This window comes from Eufriesea mexicana, unplaced genomic scaffold (assembly GCF_001483705.2).
Source record: "Eufriesea mexicana isolate 0111107269 unplaced genomic scaffold, ASM148370v2 scaffold1652, whole genome shotgun sequence".
Taxonomy (NCBI): Eukaryota; Metazoa; Arthropoda; class Insecta; order Hymenoptera; family Apidae; genus Eufriesea; species Eufriesea mexicana.
Genome location: NW_016909739.1, coordinates 33,854 through 48,903, shown reverse-complemented (window position 1 = coordinate 48,903; position 15,050 = coordinate 33,854). Strand labels below are relative to the sequence as shown.

Here is a 15,050-nt window from a genome sequence, read left to right as displayed (position 1 = left end):
TATCTTAAAATTTTAATATCAATAAAAATTTTTTAATCACAAATTTTATCTTTCAAGTTACTAAAAACCAAAAATAATAGTAATAATATTTATAATTTTAATTTTGCAATTAAAATATGAGCTAAGAAATATCATGTGGATATTATTAAAGTAATAAACATTATATGAAACATTTAAATATACCATACTTCGTATTAAAGTATATATATATATATATAAAATACAATAAATTATTAACGCATATTACTAAAAAATGTGCATTTAGAACATAAGTAAGAAATATGATAGGGTTAAATTCGAATTGATATTCTAGCAAGTATAGAGAAGCCTCGATTTAGAAATTGTAAATTGTATAAAATTATGCAATGTAACATAAATATCAAGATTATATTAGTGATTTTTATTTTTGATATAAAATTTGATCTTTAATATATAGGAAGGATAGGTGCAATATGTATTGATTTACTTTGAAACCATACATGTCATTCAGAAGAAAAATAAGTAGATTCCAGAGAATCTTCTTGAATACATTATAAGAAATAAATACTAATGCATATGTGGTGTCCTAAGTAGACATTGATAAACCTTGTCAGTATACTTGATAAGTATTTTATATAAAAAGGGCTAATTCCAATTGATCTTTCCCCACTTTCACAAAATCATAACAAAAATGATATTTTTACGTCATTCTTTTCATTTATGTTTGTCTATAAATAACATTTGATTGATTTTTTCTTATTTTTTACATAATTATAACAAAAATTTTGGTTTGTCTTTTGTAAATCTATAAAATAATATTTATTAATTATAATTCTCGTTATTATATTCTTATTAATTATAATTCTTAATTATTATTATTAATAATTCTTATTAAAGAAAAGAAAAATATTATACATTATTTATTTCATTCCAACATTTTCAATACTCTTATCTAACAATCAAAATAATATCGATTCGTTTGAAATAAAGCGATTTCAAATAATTAATTATATCGTAATTTTTTTATTTCAAACTTGATAAAATAAATAGTCCTCGAAATAATATTCAACAAAAGGATTTTAATCTAAGGAACCTTCATAACAATTACTTTTAAGCGAGGATATAACCTTCAAAATAGTATACAAGAAAGAATATTTTATTTTAAGCAGTTTTCATAACATCTTTGAGTAATATTTTCTCTTCAAAAAGTTCATCGGTACGAGATTTTTATATGGCCCATCTAGTATAGTGAAAAGAAATAATTGTTCCTGTTATACAGAAGATGCAAAAAAAAGTGTTATACTTATCGTCAGACGCCTTAATTATCCGATTATCATTTAACATAGGCAAATCAGTCCCTTTATCTTGCAAAAATAATAACAAGTAAACGATGTCTGAAATTATCAATAATAATATTGGAAGTAGGCAAATATCTGACAACGAGTAGCTTAAACTTTGTAAAATAGACTTATCCGGCATCATTCGATAAATGATAATTCTTCAATTCTTATTACATCATTCCCATTAAACAAATTAAAAACTGCAGTCATGTTTAAATCACGTTTAAATCTCTAAAATTCGTTTAGGTAATACAGATCAGAAAGCATAAAATACTATCTCATATTTGTTACAAATTTCAAACAAACAGAAGTACCCGTAGTACACACATAATCTAGCTCATTATCACAATGACTTGTCAAGTATACTGTGGTTTGTTAATTTTCTTCTGAGACAGCGTACATACAAAGATCGTATTTTAAATTAAACATATATGTATATCTATATCATAAGACTTAACCATGTTTCCTGAATCTTGTTTTGATTCGTAGTTATCACATTCAGATGTGTGATATATATGTATTAGCAGATAATACATGGAAGCACAGTAAACAGATTGAAATAATTTTTGTCTAGTAACCTAAATTAGTAACATTTGCACCATCTCAAACATTACGTCTGCTTGACAAAAGAGTTATTTTAAGATTAAGGATGACTGGAACAAAGTAAGCGTCTTTGGTTTTCAAATTAAAAGATATAGGAAAAAGAAAACATTGTTCGCATTGATTCTCATACAGATTAACTGGAAATACGTAGCAATCAATTCAGAGTTTGTGAATGTTCTCGAAGAGTGTCGGTATTTGGAATGAAATACGCTGTTTGTTCGTGTTCATTGTGTTCAGTGGAGATGTGCAGCTACCACTTTTCGCGCACAAATCAACGACAGATACTCACAGGCCATTCCGAGTGCTCACGAATGTTTGTGCGTGGCTGTTGCAGCTCGTATACGATCTGCATTCGTGCGTGTCATGTGAATGCATCAACCATGCAAGTGGTCTGCAAACGTTTGTGAACTACTTGCGTGGCCGATGAATATGTGGTTTAATAGTTTCTCGATTTTTACGGAAATCCGTTTTGAAATGTTTCTTTCATTCGACAGGTAAGCAAGAAAAAATAATAAATTAAATAATATAAATAAAATTGTAATTAAGTAAAACAGTATCGTCACAAAAAATCACAGCAAGAATCACGGCATTTGTTTTTAATTTTAATAATTATTACCTTCAAAAATTTTGGTATATACAAATAATATTTAATTAAATAAATAATAAAATCTATAAATAAATAATATTTGAAACAAATTGTACAATATTTAAAAACTATAAAATATTTTAAGTAAAAGTAAATGTTAGGTAATGATGAAATGTGTATTTAAATTTATAAGAAATACAATATAATTTGACATCCATTTGTTTTTCAAAAGTATAGCTTATTGAATTTGATTTTATGTCAAGTTATACGATGAATTGATTTTTAAATAGCTGCAGCGTAATCAACTGTACAAAGAGAGTATAGATAAATAATACATGTATAACTTGTTAACCTGTTTTTACTGTATTAAATGGACGTATTTAAATAATGATATCGGTCTATGGAATTATGGTAAAACTGATAAACAGAGCATACATATAAAAATGACATTCCTGTTATGCTTTTGTGACAAAAAGGCACTGCCTTTCAATCCCTTAATGAGAAAATTATTTTATATAATATGATAATAATATAGTAATATAAATAAAATAAATTAACTATTCTCATCCTATAATATCATTTAATTTATATTGTAATGATAAACAGTAACAAAAGTGTGTTTATTTTGGTTTACGTGATAAACTTTATCCAAATGAGAATCATAGTGGTCTAAATTTAAATCTTGATTATTTAACTTAATTACATTTTTCAAAGTTCTTGTGTTCTGTTCGTTTATTTCCATAGACAATTATTATGTAAGTCATGAACAACTTTATATATTTTTCAATATAATTTCTTTAGTACTTAACAAAAAGAATAAACTGTCAGGAAGAAAGAAACAGAATCTGGTAAATGTTGTTGTCCATTTAGTATTATTAATATTATTTTCACTAATTGTCTGCCTGCAGAATATCATATAATTTTCATTTATTATAAGTGTATCCAAGTATCCCAGTTATTGAATAAATGTATAATATATTGTATCATCCAATCTTAGCCTTTTAACGTCTAGCTTTGATCACAAAATTCCAGACTCGAAACAGACATTGATAGAAAATATACTAAACAATAACAATTTAATCTGATATTAAAATCTTTCATCTAGAATATGATACTTTAAGTGAAAATGTGCAAAAGAACACTCAGGTACTCGGTTATTGACATAAAGGATAATCTATCATTGCAATTCATATAAAATTTTTCATAATAGTAAATACAATTCATCACGAATTTTTACCACTATGATATACAGACTTTAAATTATAAATAATAAATATATATAAATAATTAAATTATAATAAAGCAAAAAAAGATAAAAAAGGAAGAAAATTACTAAAGATTGTTCATCAGATTATAATTGTATAATAAAGTAATGATGCTGATATGTATACGTTCTATAAAGTTTTTTGTTATTTGATGATTGAGTAAAATTTCAGTATACAATATTCCTCGGATAAATGAGCACGGTTTTATAAGCGACAAATATCGAGTAATTTGTTAAAGTAATCTTTTTTTTATATTTTTAATTTGTTTTTTATGAAACCACTGTTGACAGATCATGAAGTTTTCACAGAAATAAATTCAAACATGATTTTAATAATAATCGAATTAGATTCGAATGAATTCCGAATTTTTGAAAGATCTTCTCTCATTTTTCTTTAATAATAGGAATCAATTATTGTAAACTTTTTTATAGTTCAAAATTATTGCCATGTCAAATTATTATTTTTAATGTACAATTAGATATAGGAAGAAATAAATCGTATCTGATTATTTTGTTGTCAGAAAAAATTTCTCAGCAACTTATGGACAATAATTTAATGACGATGACTCAAAATATAAGAACATTTGGATGATACAGTGCGTTCGAGTACAATCATGAAAAGTTGATGGTTTCGTTAAAATCAGTCGAGTGTAACAGTACAAATGTTCTGACACCATTAAGCCGTTGAAAGAGTCAAAGAAGAGTAAAAAATTCCAAATTGTGTAAAATTTTGTGAAAACTGTCCAAAAAGATTTTCAAAGTAAACAATTTCTTGACTAATAATAATTTTTGATTCATGATACGGATATCAGCGAGCAATGCAACTAATGGTCGCGTGGCCGGTTACCGGTGGCCCAAAGGGTGTTGTAGCCAAGTCGAGTGCTGCCCACTGGTGGCCCCCACGGTAATCAACGAGTTAATAGAACATTAGCGAGTTTATTTATTCTCATCTTTCTATTAATCAAGGCTGCTGCTTAATAGAATAATTTACGAACGCACTGTATCATCCAAATCAACCATACTCGTGATTAGATTCGGTTCGTAGTCAGTTCGTGATTATTTATCCGAGAATTATTGCACTTAAAAAGATGAACGATATGAAATGACATCTTAGCGAAAGTTTTTCGTATCTTAACTTGCTACATACTTCCAGAATAATCTGTACGTATTATCACGAAGTAAGGAAATAAAGTATTATTTTATTTCTTTCTTTTTTTCATGAGATTCGCATTCGAAATATTTATAATTTATATTTCTGAAAATGTTAAGTAATGTAGTTATAAATATCAACAATAAAATCTTCGATTTTCTCATAAAACAGTTTACAAATAAATGTGTACAATGTCTACTATACTACTATTCTATAAAAATTTCAATGAAGACTTTGTCTTTGTAAAGTAAATTAATATTATATACATATAATATAAAATAAGTATAAATATTTTGTACACGTGTTGTCAACTTTGATTGAATGTCGTAATATATGGTACGAAATATTGCGATATTTATCCCTAAGAGATGTATAAGGAACTAACGAATTATGGTTATTATCATCGTTCATCGAGCAACGTAACGTTAATTATTCTATCTTTAATAAATCTTATATTATCTCGTGTCAGTGTTATCGATCGTTATCGATTACAGTCACTGGCAGAAAATGTTAACACGAATAATGTACTACAGTACTGCTCGTATGAGTATCCCATTCCTGCACACTTTAGCATCCACTAATTCCACGAATTATTAGAAAATGGATTCACATAGAGCAGAGGGTATTAATTTTTCATTCTTATATTATTCCCTCTTACAGTCTCAGAAATCATTTTCACGAGAAAATCGCCCAGATACGATTCCGTAAAATGGAGAACACTAAAGCGAGCACTACTATAGTCCGAAACGTGAAATGATAAACTCTACAACAGTGAAGGAGAAAATCAACGAGAATAACATCGAATAAATTAGAATGAATCTTATAAAAGTCGTTTGATTTTCTAGATATTTTTCTTTAGTAATTTCGCACTTGCATACATGCCTTGTATATCTAATTTGTCCTTGAAAAGACAGATGCGAGGCTAAAAAGACGTCTTGGCACCGTTAAATAATTTATTACGTGTTAAAAAATGACAGTTTTTCTTTACCTTGACATTACATGTCGCAGTTTACGATGAGAAATCGGAGAAGGTCGGCGAATCGCTGTAGACATGGAAAGTTGGATCCTCGCTGGGAAAAATGTTAGCTTCCGTTTTATAGGGCATCACTTTGTCGGAGATGCAACTGATTGTTCCCATGCGATTTTTACGTACTGGATCGCCCGACTCAAAAAGATAGTTAAAAAAATACAAATTAGAAAAATTTGTGTAGGTACGAATTTGGATAATCGAATACAATCGATTCCCAATTATACGGATTTACTATAACCGTACTTCGCTTTAATCGGTCACAAAAATTACTAATATGTTCAGGGATTATGAATGTTTTTCGATTAAATGTACTTTTTGTCGTACATATTGATTATTGTTTAAATAATCTTTTTCTTTTCTGAGTATCTGGATACCAGATTTTGTATGTAATCATATATATGTTAATCTTTCTCTAGTAACAACGTATAAATGATAGATAATATATACTATAATAATAAATAATAATAATAATAAAGATAATAATAATAATAATGACGATAATAATGATGATGGCGATGATGATGATGATGATGATGATGATAATGATAATGATGACAATGTGATAATGATGATGATGATGATGATGATGATGATGATGATGACGATGACGATGATGACGATGATGATGATGATGATGACGATGATGATGATGATAATGATGATGATGATGATGACGATGATGATGATAATGATGATGATGACGATGATGATGACGATGACGATGATGATGATGACGATGATGATGATCATCATCATTTTTCAATAATATCTAAGCAACATATAGGATGTTCCGTGGTAATATTAGAAATCGGACAATTTTACGTGAAAAAATAAGTCAGAAACATGAAATGAATTTTTTCCTGCAAGTCTTTGTTTTTAAGAAAATTGACCATAAACATACTTAAAGTGAGAGCTTGACTGTGTATCGCGTTAACGAATCTCGTTGTGTTCGTTTTATTGGGTTACAGAGAACTTGTAGTGAAACAAAGTGTCGATGAATGTGATTATTGGTAAGGTAATTGTTATTAAACTTTGAAATTGTTGAAATTTTCTCTTCTGTTGAATACCCAGTTATAATATTCGTATTGAATCTTTATAAAGATATTTAATTTGTTTCGATTTTTTGTTTTTTAAAGAATCAAAATAATATTATTTTCTCAGTGTTTACTACAGAAATGTATCCATAAGTGGAAGTTTGTAATTACTCTGTTATTTGCAATAATCTATTCTTACTTGACCGGCAGAGTGGGGATTAGTAATGAGCAGTAGCACAGTAGTAGAACCAATAGCTAATTGTACTATTTTATTTATTGTCAGTTTAAGGAATCAGAATTTTGTTGTGGATATTTAAACATAATTTTGAGAAGAAACACTTATTTTTAATAATTTTGATTTTCTTTCCAGTAAAAGTAGATTTAATACATTGAGTAGATGATAAACTAAGATACGTCGCCATCTTTCCCAAGGAAATCCTAAATTGCTAATAACAATGTAATACATAATGCACAATGAGTGACCATAGACGAATTTACATATATGTAACATTTTACAAATATTCTGGGTGTTGTTAGTTATTTCTAATATAAAAATCCCACGATTATAAGGTAAGTTTAGGTTTCGAACCTAAGAGTGGAGTTCTCTGGGGGAAATTAATATGAAATTAATTAATAAAGATCTAATAAGTTATTTCTACACAGTACCTACTTTTTTTATATTTGATATTGAGAGCTTTCGAAATATTATTACTTATGGGACATTGCTATGTTTATAATTCCTGTAGACAAGCTGTAGTATTAGTTTACAGCGCCATCTGTTAAAGTCAATTTCCTCGAAAACAAAATGTCACGTGAAAAAAGTTTATTCTACATTTCTGACGTATTTTTCAATGCGCAAACATCTCTTGCCCGACTGTATTCCAGATACCAACCTGTATATCTGTATATAATTAATATTACTATATTATATAGTTAGTACATATTACTAGATTAACTATATATTAACACGTTAAGTGCCCAGTCCATTTTGCTTGCTGTTCCGTTCAGGCCCAGACTCGACCATCAAGTGGCTCACTGGCGGCGGGCGAAGTGTTCATAAAACTCGGAGATACTGTCCAATTGTTACAATAGGAATTCACAAACGTCAGGTCCAAAGATGGTGAAGAATTTAACACCAAAAGCTAGCATCTTTTGGTCCTAGTCTGGGTCCGAATGGAAAATCTAGCGCCGGTTCCTGGGGACACTTAACGTGTTAATCCTTTGCACTCGACGATTTTTTGGCTAGAGAAGAGTAGAAAATCAAAGATTCTCTACTAAAAAACTGACGATACTTTTTTGAGCAGTAAATAAAGAATTGTATAATAATAGAATTGTAGAGTTATTTGATTTCGATAGTTTGCACACTGTTACATTACATTAAATTTGATATATTAATGAATATCGATCTTCCAAATTTTATGAAATGGTAACTGAAGCTTACCTCTCGAATGCAAAGGGTTAACTGCATATTACTTATCGTGCATCTGTAAGTTCAGCCATTTTCTGAGCTATTATCTCCGTTTAAGAATCAGATTGGCATTCAAGAAATAAAATTTAATGAAACATCAATCACCTGATCAGAATCGCTGGAAATCGACTTACGACTTCGATTTCGGCAATTTTCGGCGAACACCGACGGGCTGGAAATGTCTCTTGATTCTGACACTTCCTGGATAGTAGATAGCTTTCGGTCTTCTTCATCATCGTCATATATCTCCACGGTGGTCTCCTGAATTCTGGCCTGACACTCTAGACAGGGAGGGAGGCGTATGAGAGGGACCTAGCTAACCGAGGTCTCCTCGACAGACGGGCTCGCCAGTGCTTGTGTCTCACCGTTGGCATGTTTCACCTCGTCCTGGCTCGGACGTGATACCGGTGGACTGCTCCGAGAACAGGAGGTCATGCTCTGCATCGTTTGACTACGATCGGCAAAAAATCGCATGCTGTATGCTTCACGGTTACTACTTTGAAGTGCAACCACCTGCAACGACGTTGACATTACCACATTACTTTGGAACATTATACATCGAGAACAATATCGGTATTGGTAAATTCTAATTTTGTTTCGGCCGCGGTGTGCAATTGGCGCTGTGCTCGAATTCTACCGTGGCGCCATCTGTCCTATTGGTATCTAACATGAACGAAACACGTCGTACGTAAATGTTTTCTAGCACAGTAGAATCTCGCTTGTTGTAACAAAAATATGGCGCAGTCGTTTGCATAATCGAATAACTCTGCTCTTGTTTTTGTATTAAAGAAAATCATTTATTATAACTTAATAACTTAATATAATAAAGCTTTAATAATCATTTTAGTCTTCCTATCTTTCTTTTCTGCCATGTTTTTCATGTTTTATAACTTGGAACTGTCTTCTGATAGAATGTAATGAATAAATACAATAGTAAGCTAAAGACTTTGCACAGACGATAAATAATAATTTGATAAAGCAAGAGAGAGAGAGAGAGAGAGAGAGAGAGAAGAAAAAAAATATAATTTCTTTCTTTACTATTTATCAAGCTTTGGTAGTAATAAATTAATTAAAATTTGGTTGAATTAGACTTAATAATAAAAAATACGACTAACGAAAATTTACTGTAATCAATTTACAATCTCTTTTAAATAAAAATATAGAAACAAATATTATACATAAAATACTATCTAGTGAGTTAATTATTAGCGTTATATAAATTTCGAATGTACATTTCCAATTTAATTTAAAACTGTGTTCTTACGTAAATTTTCGTTTTAAAAATTATTTAATTGAAAAATATTTTAGTTTTCATATCTATCTTTATTTGTCGGACCCAAAGAAATTGTTACTATTATAGCACATATCCAATTTAATTTGAAATTGTGTTCTTACCTCAATTTTCGTATTAAAAATTATTTCATAGAAAAATATTTCATTTTTCGCGTCCATCCTTACTCGTCAGACCCAAAGAAATTGTTACTATTATGGTACATATCCAATTTAATTTGAAATTGTGTTCTTACGTAAATTTTCGTTTAAAAAATTATTTAATAGAAAAATATTTCGCTTTTCTCGAATTGTTGGGATATCGATTTTTCTTAAATTTTGGATTACTCACATTAGCAGGCCGAACATTCTTGTATGGTTGAAAAAGCACCAAATACACTTTTGGCGTGAAGAGACAGCCGAGAGCTACTGACGCAGAAATATTGATGCACATACACATACTTGCAATCTGTACCTGCAAATTTATATTTGTATTCATTCATTTCTTTTTACACATCGGGGAAATGCATGCATTAACTTTTATCTTTGATCTCGTATGAGTAATATTTCAAGTATATATTCGTAACTTTGATATTAATGAACATGGTAGCTAAAACGATCTGTCGTGCAGGAGAATTCGTAGTACAAATGAAAGTGAGCCTTATATTCTTTATGTGACGTAACATATAGAATTCTCTCACATTACAAAGCACCCCACGTTAACACTAGAACTACCAACCCAGTCAAAATGACTGGTCCCAGAATTTTCCTTTTTGCAATCATCGAACACATATACCTGCTTTAAGAATAAAATTGGTATCAACTCATATTTAAGAAAGAACTGTAATCAATTTATTAACTCACATTCATCGTACCGCTGAAATTACCATAACCTGTGCACGTTATAGTTAGATACCCATTAAAGATCGGTAGTTCTAGTGTTAAATGTGAAAATTTTATTCCCACTGTTAGGGAAATCACTTCTAAAATAATAAATGACACGATCCGACGTCGAATATCAATGTAACTTATGATTGGTTCGGATGACATAGCGATGTCGTAAACTCATAATCAGTCGAGTGCAAAAGTACTGCAGGCAGCTCAGAAGAAGTCAGTCGGCTGGGATTAAAAATTAATCAACGGGTTGGCTTAATCGCATATAAAAGTAAAAACGAATATCATCATAGTATACACGAATTATCTTAACCCTCTATGGACCGAAAATATATTTTTCTTGACTATAAGAATTGTATGTAACATAAAATCAACAAATATCAACTAATAAATTCAGCAGTTTTGATAATTTTATTATAACGAATTCATATTGAAAGTTTGAATTAACAACGTTTGTACTATTGTGCCAAGATAACGTGCAATAGATAGACAAGATAATTTTCCACGCCATCTTGTGGAGAAAAGGTCATAGGGGGCCATAGAGGACCTAACCTATCATGATTGAATAACCGGTAAATGAAAAAGAATTAGAATTTTTAAAAATGGAACCACGGGAGGTATTGTAAAAATAATTATAAATATATCGAAAGAAAACTCGCGAATTGGAGAGAGCAAGACGATAACGTTGAATGCAGTATTTCATAAAATATCCATACATTAGCATGTAACTTGAAAGCTACACGGGCCCATAGAGGGTTAATTATCCAGATGCTCATGCCCATTAACTTGAAACACGTAGACTTGACAGATATACCAATTTTGTTTCATTTAAAACACAATAAAATTTCTGTGCAACATGGGTCTATATTATTATCCGAAATTCGGTGCCATAAAGAGTTAAAGTAGCATAATCTGAGTTTAACGAATCTTTCCATGACATTAACTAATTTATATTCTAATATTGTTACTTCTTTCATGTTTCCAGTTGTACTACGAATTATGCTGCACTATGTCTATCTGCAAAAGGAAGTAAAAAATCTTAATTAATAAATTCCTCGTGATCATCGTTTCAGGCCAAGTGATTTATTTCTGTTAGAAGTTCTTTTGAAATTATCGATAAAGGTGAATATCATTCGAATCACTGTATACAGAGCAGCATAGATACACTGTTATAAACTGCTATAAACTGAATTGAAATAATATGGAATTACCATGAATTAGATATCAATTTGATACACATAACTTCAAGATAATACGTGTCTTCTGTAATCTCTAATACCGACCTTATAGTCATTGTTTGAGCCAAAGTAGATGGGTACGAAAGCTAACCATACAATGCATGTTGAATACATCGTGAAACCGATGTATTTCGCTTCGTTGAAATTCTCCGGTATCTTACGTGTTTTGAACGCATAGAGAGTGCACATGAGTATCAGGAACATGTTGTACACGAGCGACATCATCAAGGAGAACGTGGAAACACGGCACGTGAGCACAGCTGATAATGGATATGGATGGATCTCCGTGGTGCCAGGTGGATCAATGTTTAGCCAGACGATAACACCAACTAATTGCACTGTAGTGATCCCTATAAAAACGGGAGTTACATAATACGATATCAGGATCGACAGTTTATGATATCATGGTAATGGAATATGTACTTATAATAAGCTTGCTATAATTATTAACCCTTTCACTATGACGTACGTCGCCGGGAAGTCTCTTCCGTAGAACACAGCGCGGTGTCAAAGATGATAATTTTACGATCACGCAGTCTTTAGCATTCGGTCTTTTGACGCAAATCTTATAAAGAAAAAAGGAAACGGGAAAACTGAGCATCGCAATAGAGCTTGCAATTCTTTGCGAAGAGAGCTAAGAGGAACGGTAGCACTTGTCTTAAATTTTTACTCAATTCTTGTGGTCGGTGATCATAGTCACCCATCGTGCGTAGATGGCATCTGGTGGCCGGTGACTATGGTCACCCGTTGTGTGTAGATGGCGCCTCTAAGAGAGCTAAGAGGAACGGTAGCACTTGTCTTAAATTTTTACTCAATTCTTGTGGTCGGTGATTATAGTCACCCATCGTGCGTAGATGGCATCTGGTGGCCGGTGACTATAGTCACCCGTCGTGAGTAGATGGCACCACGTGGCCGGTGACTATAGTCACCCGTCGTGAGTAGATGGCGCCACGTGGCCGGTGACTATAGTCACCCGTCGTGAGTAGATGGCGCCACGTGGCCGGTGACTATAGTCACCCGTCGTGTGTAGATGGTGTCTGGTGGCCGGTGATTATAGTCAGCCGTCGCGTGTAGATGGCGCCACGTAACCCGTGACCATAGCCACCCGTAGTAGCGAAAGGGTTAACCACTTCGGTACAAGCATCGCGAACAGCCGAGCGTCGACAATAGTCGACAGCTAGAGATGAACGCGAACAACAGAGCGTCGACTTTAGGCGACGGTTAAGAACTATTACTTTGGTTCTGCATTAAATTTTCTAATTTCTCATTTAATTTCTCATGTGCATGGCTATCAGCAATATAAATAAATTCCTCCTCACAGAACCATCGTTACTGGGACACCCTGTATATCAGTTTATTCCGTATAAAACATTTCCTCGACTAAAATTTCAGATACACGTTGTTTCACCCACTACCATTGCATATCTAATCAAATATCAAATAGCAAATCCAACAAGACTCAAGTGGATTTATATCACGAGGGGCAAGATAGCTTGGAAGAGCATAAATTTCTCTTTTCTAGGCCAAACTATCCTCTCGTATGGGAATGCCAGATACATATCTAAGAACCCTTTTAAATGACAGTTCTGTTTAACTTCTGCTGTTGTGGATTGTATCCAAAAACTGAGATTACTGTATATATATGCATCCATGTATACTTGCTGTATCTCGAATCTCAATCTCAAGTTCCAATCCTTCTTCTATAAAGTTCGTTTCGCGTTCGTCATATTTTACGTCCACGTGTGACATTGCAGTATATCTCGTGTCTCGAGAAGACATAAAACACGGAAAGCCGTATTCTAAAGATCCATATCGATAGATAAATAAGTCTTCACTAGTCATTTCACGGAAAAGCACGAGTGAAATCCCTGCTCAGGTTCATAAGACTTTTTACCTTCATTTGCACGATACGTGGTTCAAGAACTAGGCCCAAATCTCAAGTTTGATAAATAGACATGCGTGACTCGAATTGCATTTTCCATAAAGCAGAAGTCAAATTCTTTTTAGCTCAACTAAATAATACTTTTCAGCTGGTACAATGAAGTACCATGAAGAAGTAGAAGAAATAGGATAGGTATAACCGAGTCTCCTATAATGCAGGATTTTTATAACGCGATTTCCATAGAACATGGAGCGAAAATTGGGACCGTTCTTCTATAACGCGATCACCTTATAACGTGTTTTTCGTACAAGAATATTTCAACAACTCAAATGGCTTAAAAAGTAATGTAAAAATGGGCTGGATTTGGCTAAAGAATTAGAACGTTACTTAACTCAAAATGATTATTCAACGATGCGCAGTGCAATTTTTAAAAGAGAATTTCAAAATTGCTTGGCTCCATATAGAGAGGTTTTGGAAGAACTATAAAATAAAACTACATTTGAAAACCAAGAAGAAAATTTGCAAAGTGTGGAGGATTTTCGGGCAATTAGAGAAAAAGAGTTGGACTGCAAATATTTGACAGCGATGATGAATAATAAAACAATCTAATCGTGGTATCCTCGATGTATGAACCACGTGATAAGAATGTCTGAATTCTGATCAGACTGAAGCGGTTTCATAAGAGCGTTTGGGAATAAAACATTTGTTTCAGAAATAAATATAAATAAGAAGAAATATGGAATAACATTTAAGGATAAGAGAATTTATGATAGAAAAGATTTTAATAAAGGCTTTGATAGGCGTCCAAAAGATAATTATATAAAACGAAGTAATAAACCGTTTAATTTTAACACGTTAGAATCCTATTTTAAATTAGGATGCGTCACTAATATGTATCAAATTAAGTTTCTTTGTTGGAAACAATTTTTTTAGTTTATAATTTTATTATACGAACTATGTATTATATTCGACAAACCTAAATTCAAATATGTAAAATTCTACATATTCATTGCCATTTCTATTATAAAATTTTATTTATTAACCGTATCAATCGTAACTTCATACTTTGAGAATGCAGTTTTTATATAGGTCTGATTTATGTAGAATTTATTTATTTTTGAGATTCCATATAACGCGATGCGAATTCAATTTGCATTATTTCTGAGTTTCTTATAGCGCGATTCCTATATAACGCGGCAGTGGTTTGCATATAACGCGGTATAAATTAATCCGATTTGTCTGATTGATATGTTTATCATAACGCATTTCCTGATTTCGATTAATTCTGATTTTCTTACAACACGGTTTCCATA

General features: G+C 31.5%; 1 protein-coding gene across 1 annotated transcript in view; it reads right to left on the bottom strand.

Moving 5' to 3' along the window:
- Positions 1-5,931: 5,931 nt before the first annotated feature.
- Positions 5,932-15,050, bottom strand: part of LOC108548533 (metabotropic glutamate receptor 7) — a gene marked incomplete at its 5' end in the record, with an annotated part of 33,127 nt that continues 24,008 nt past the window's right edge. The window contains 5 exons of the mRNA XM_017901538.1: positions 5,932-6,087; positions 8,560-8,735; positions 8,820-8,967; positions 10,076-10,198; positions 11,901-12,205. Of these exons, the coding sequence (XP_017757027.1) occupies positions 5,932-6,087; positions 8,560-8,735; positions 8,820-8,967; positions 10,076-10,198; positions 11,901-12,205 (908 nt within the window). The remainder of the gene's footprint in view (positions 6,088-8,559; positions 8,736-8,819; positions 8,968-10,075; positions 10,199-11,900; positions 12,206-15,050) is intronic.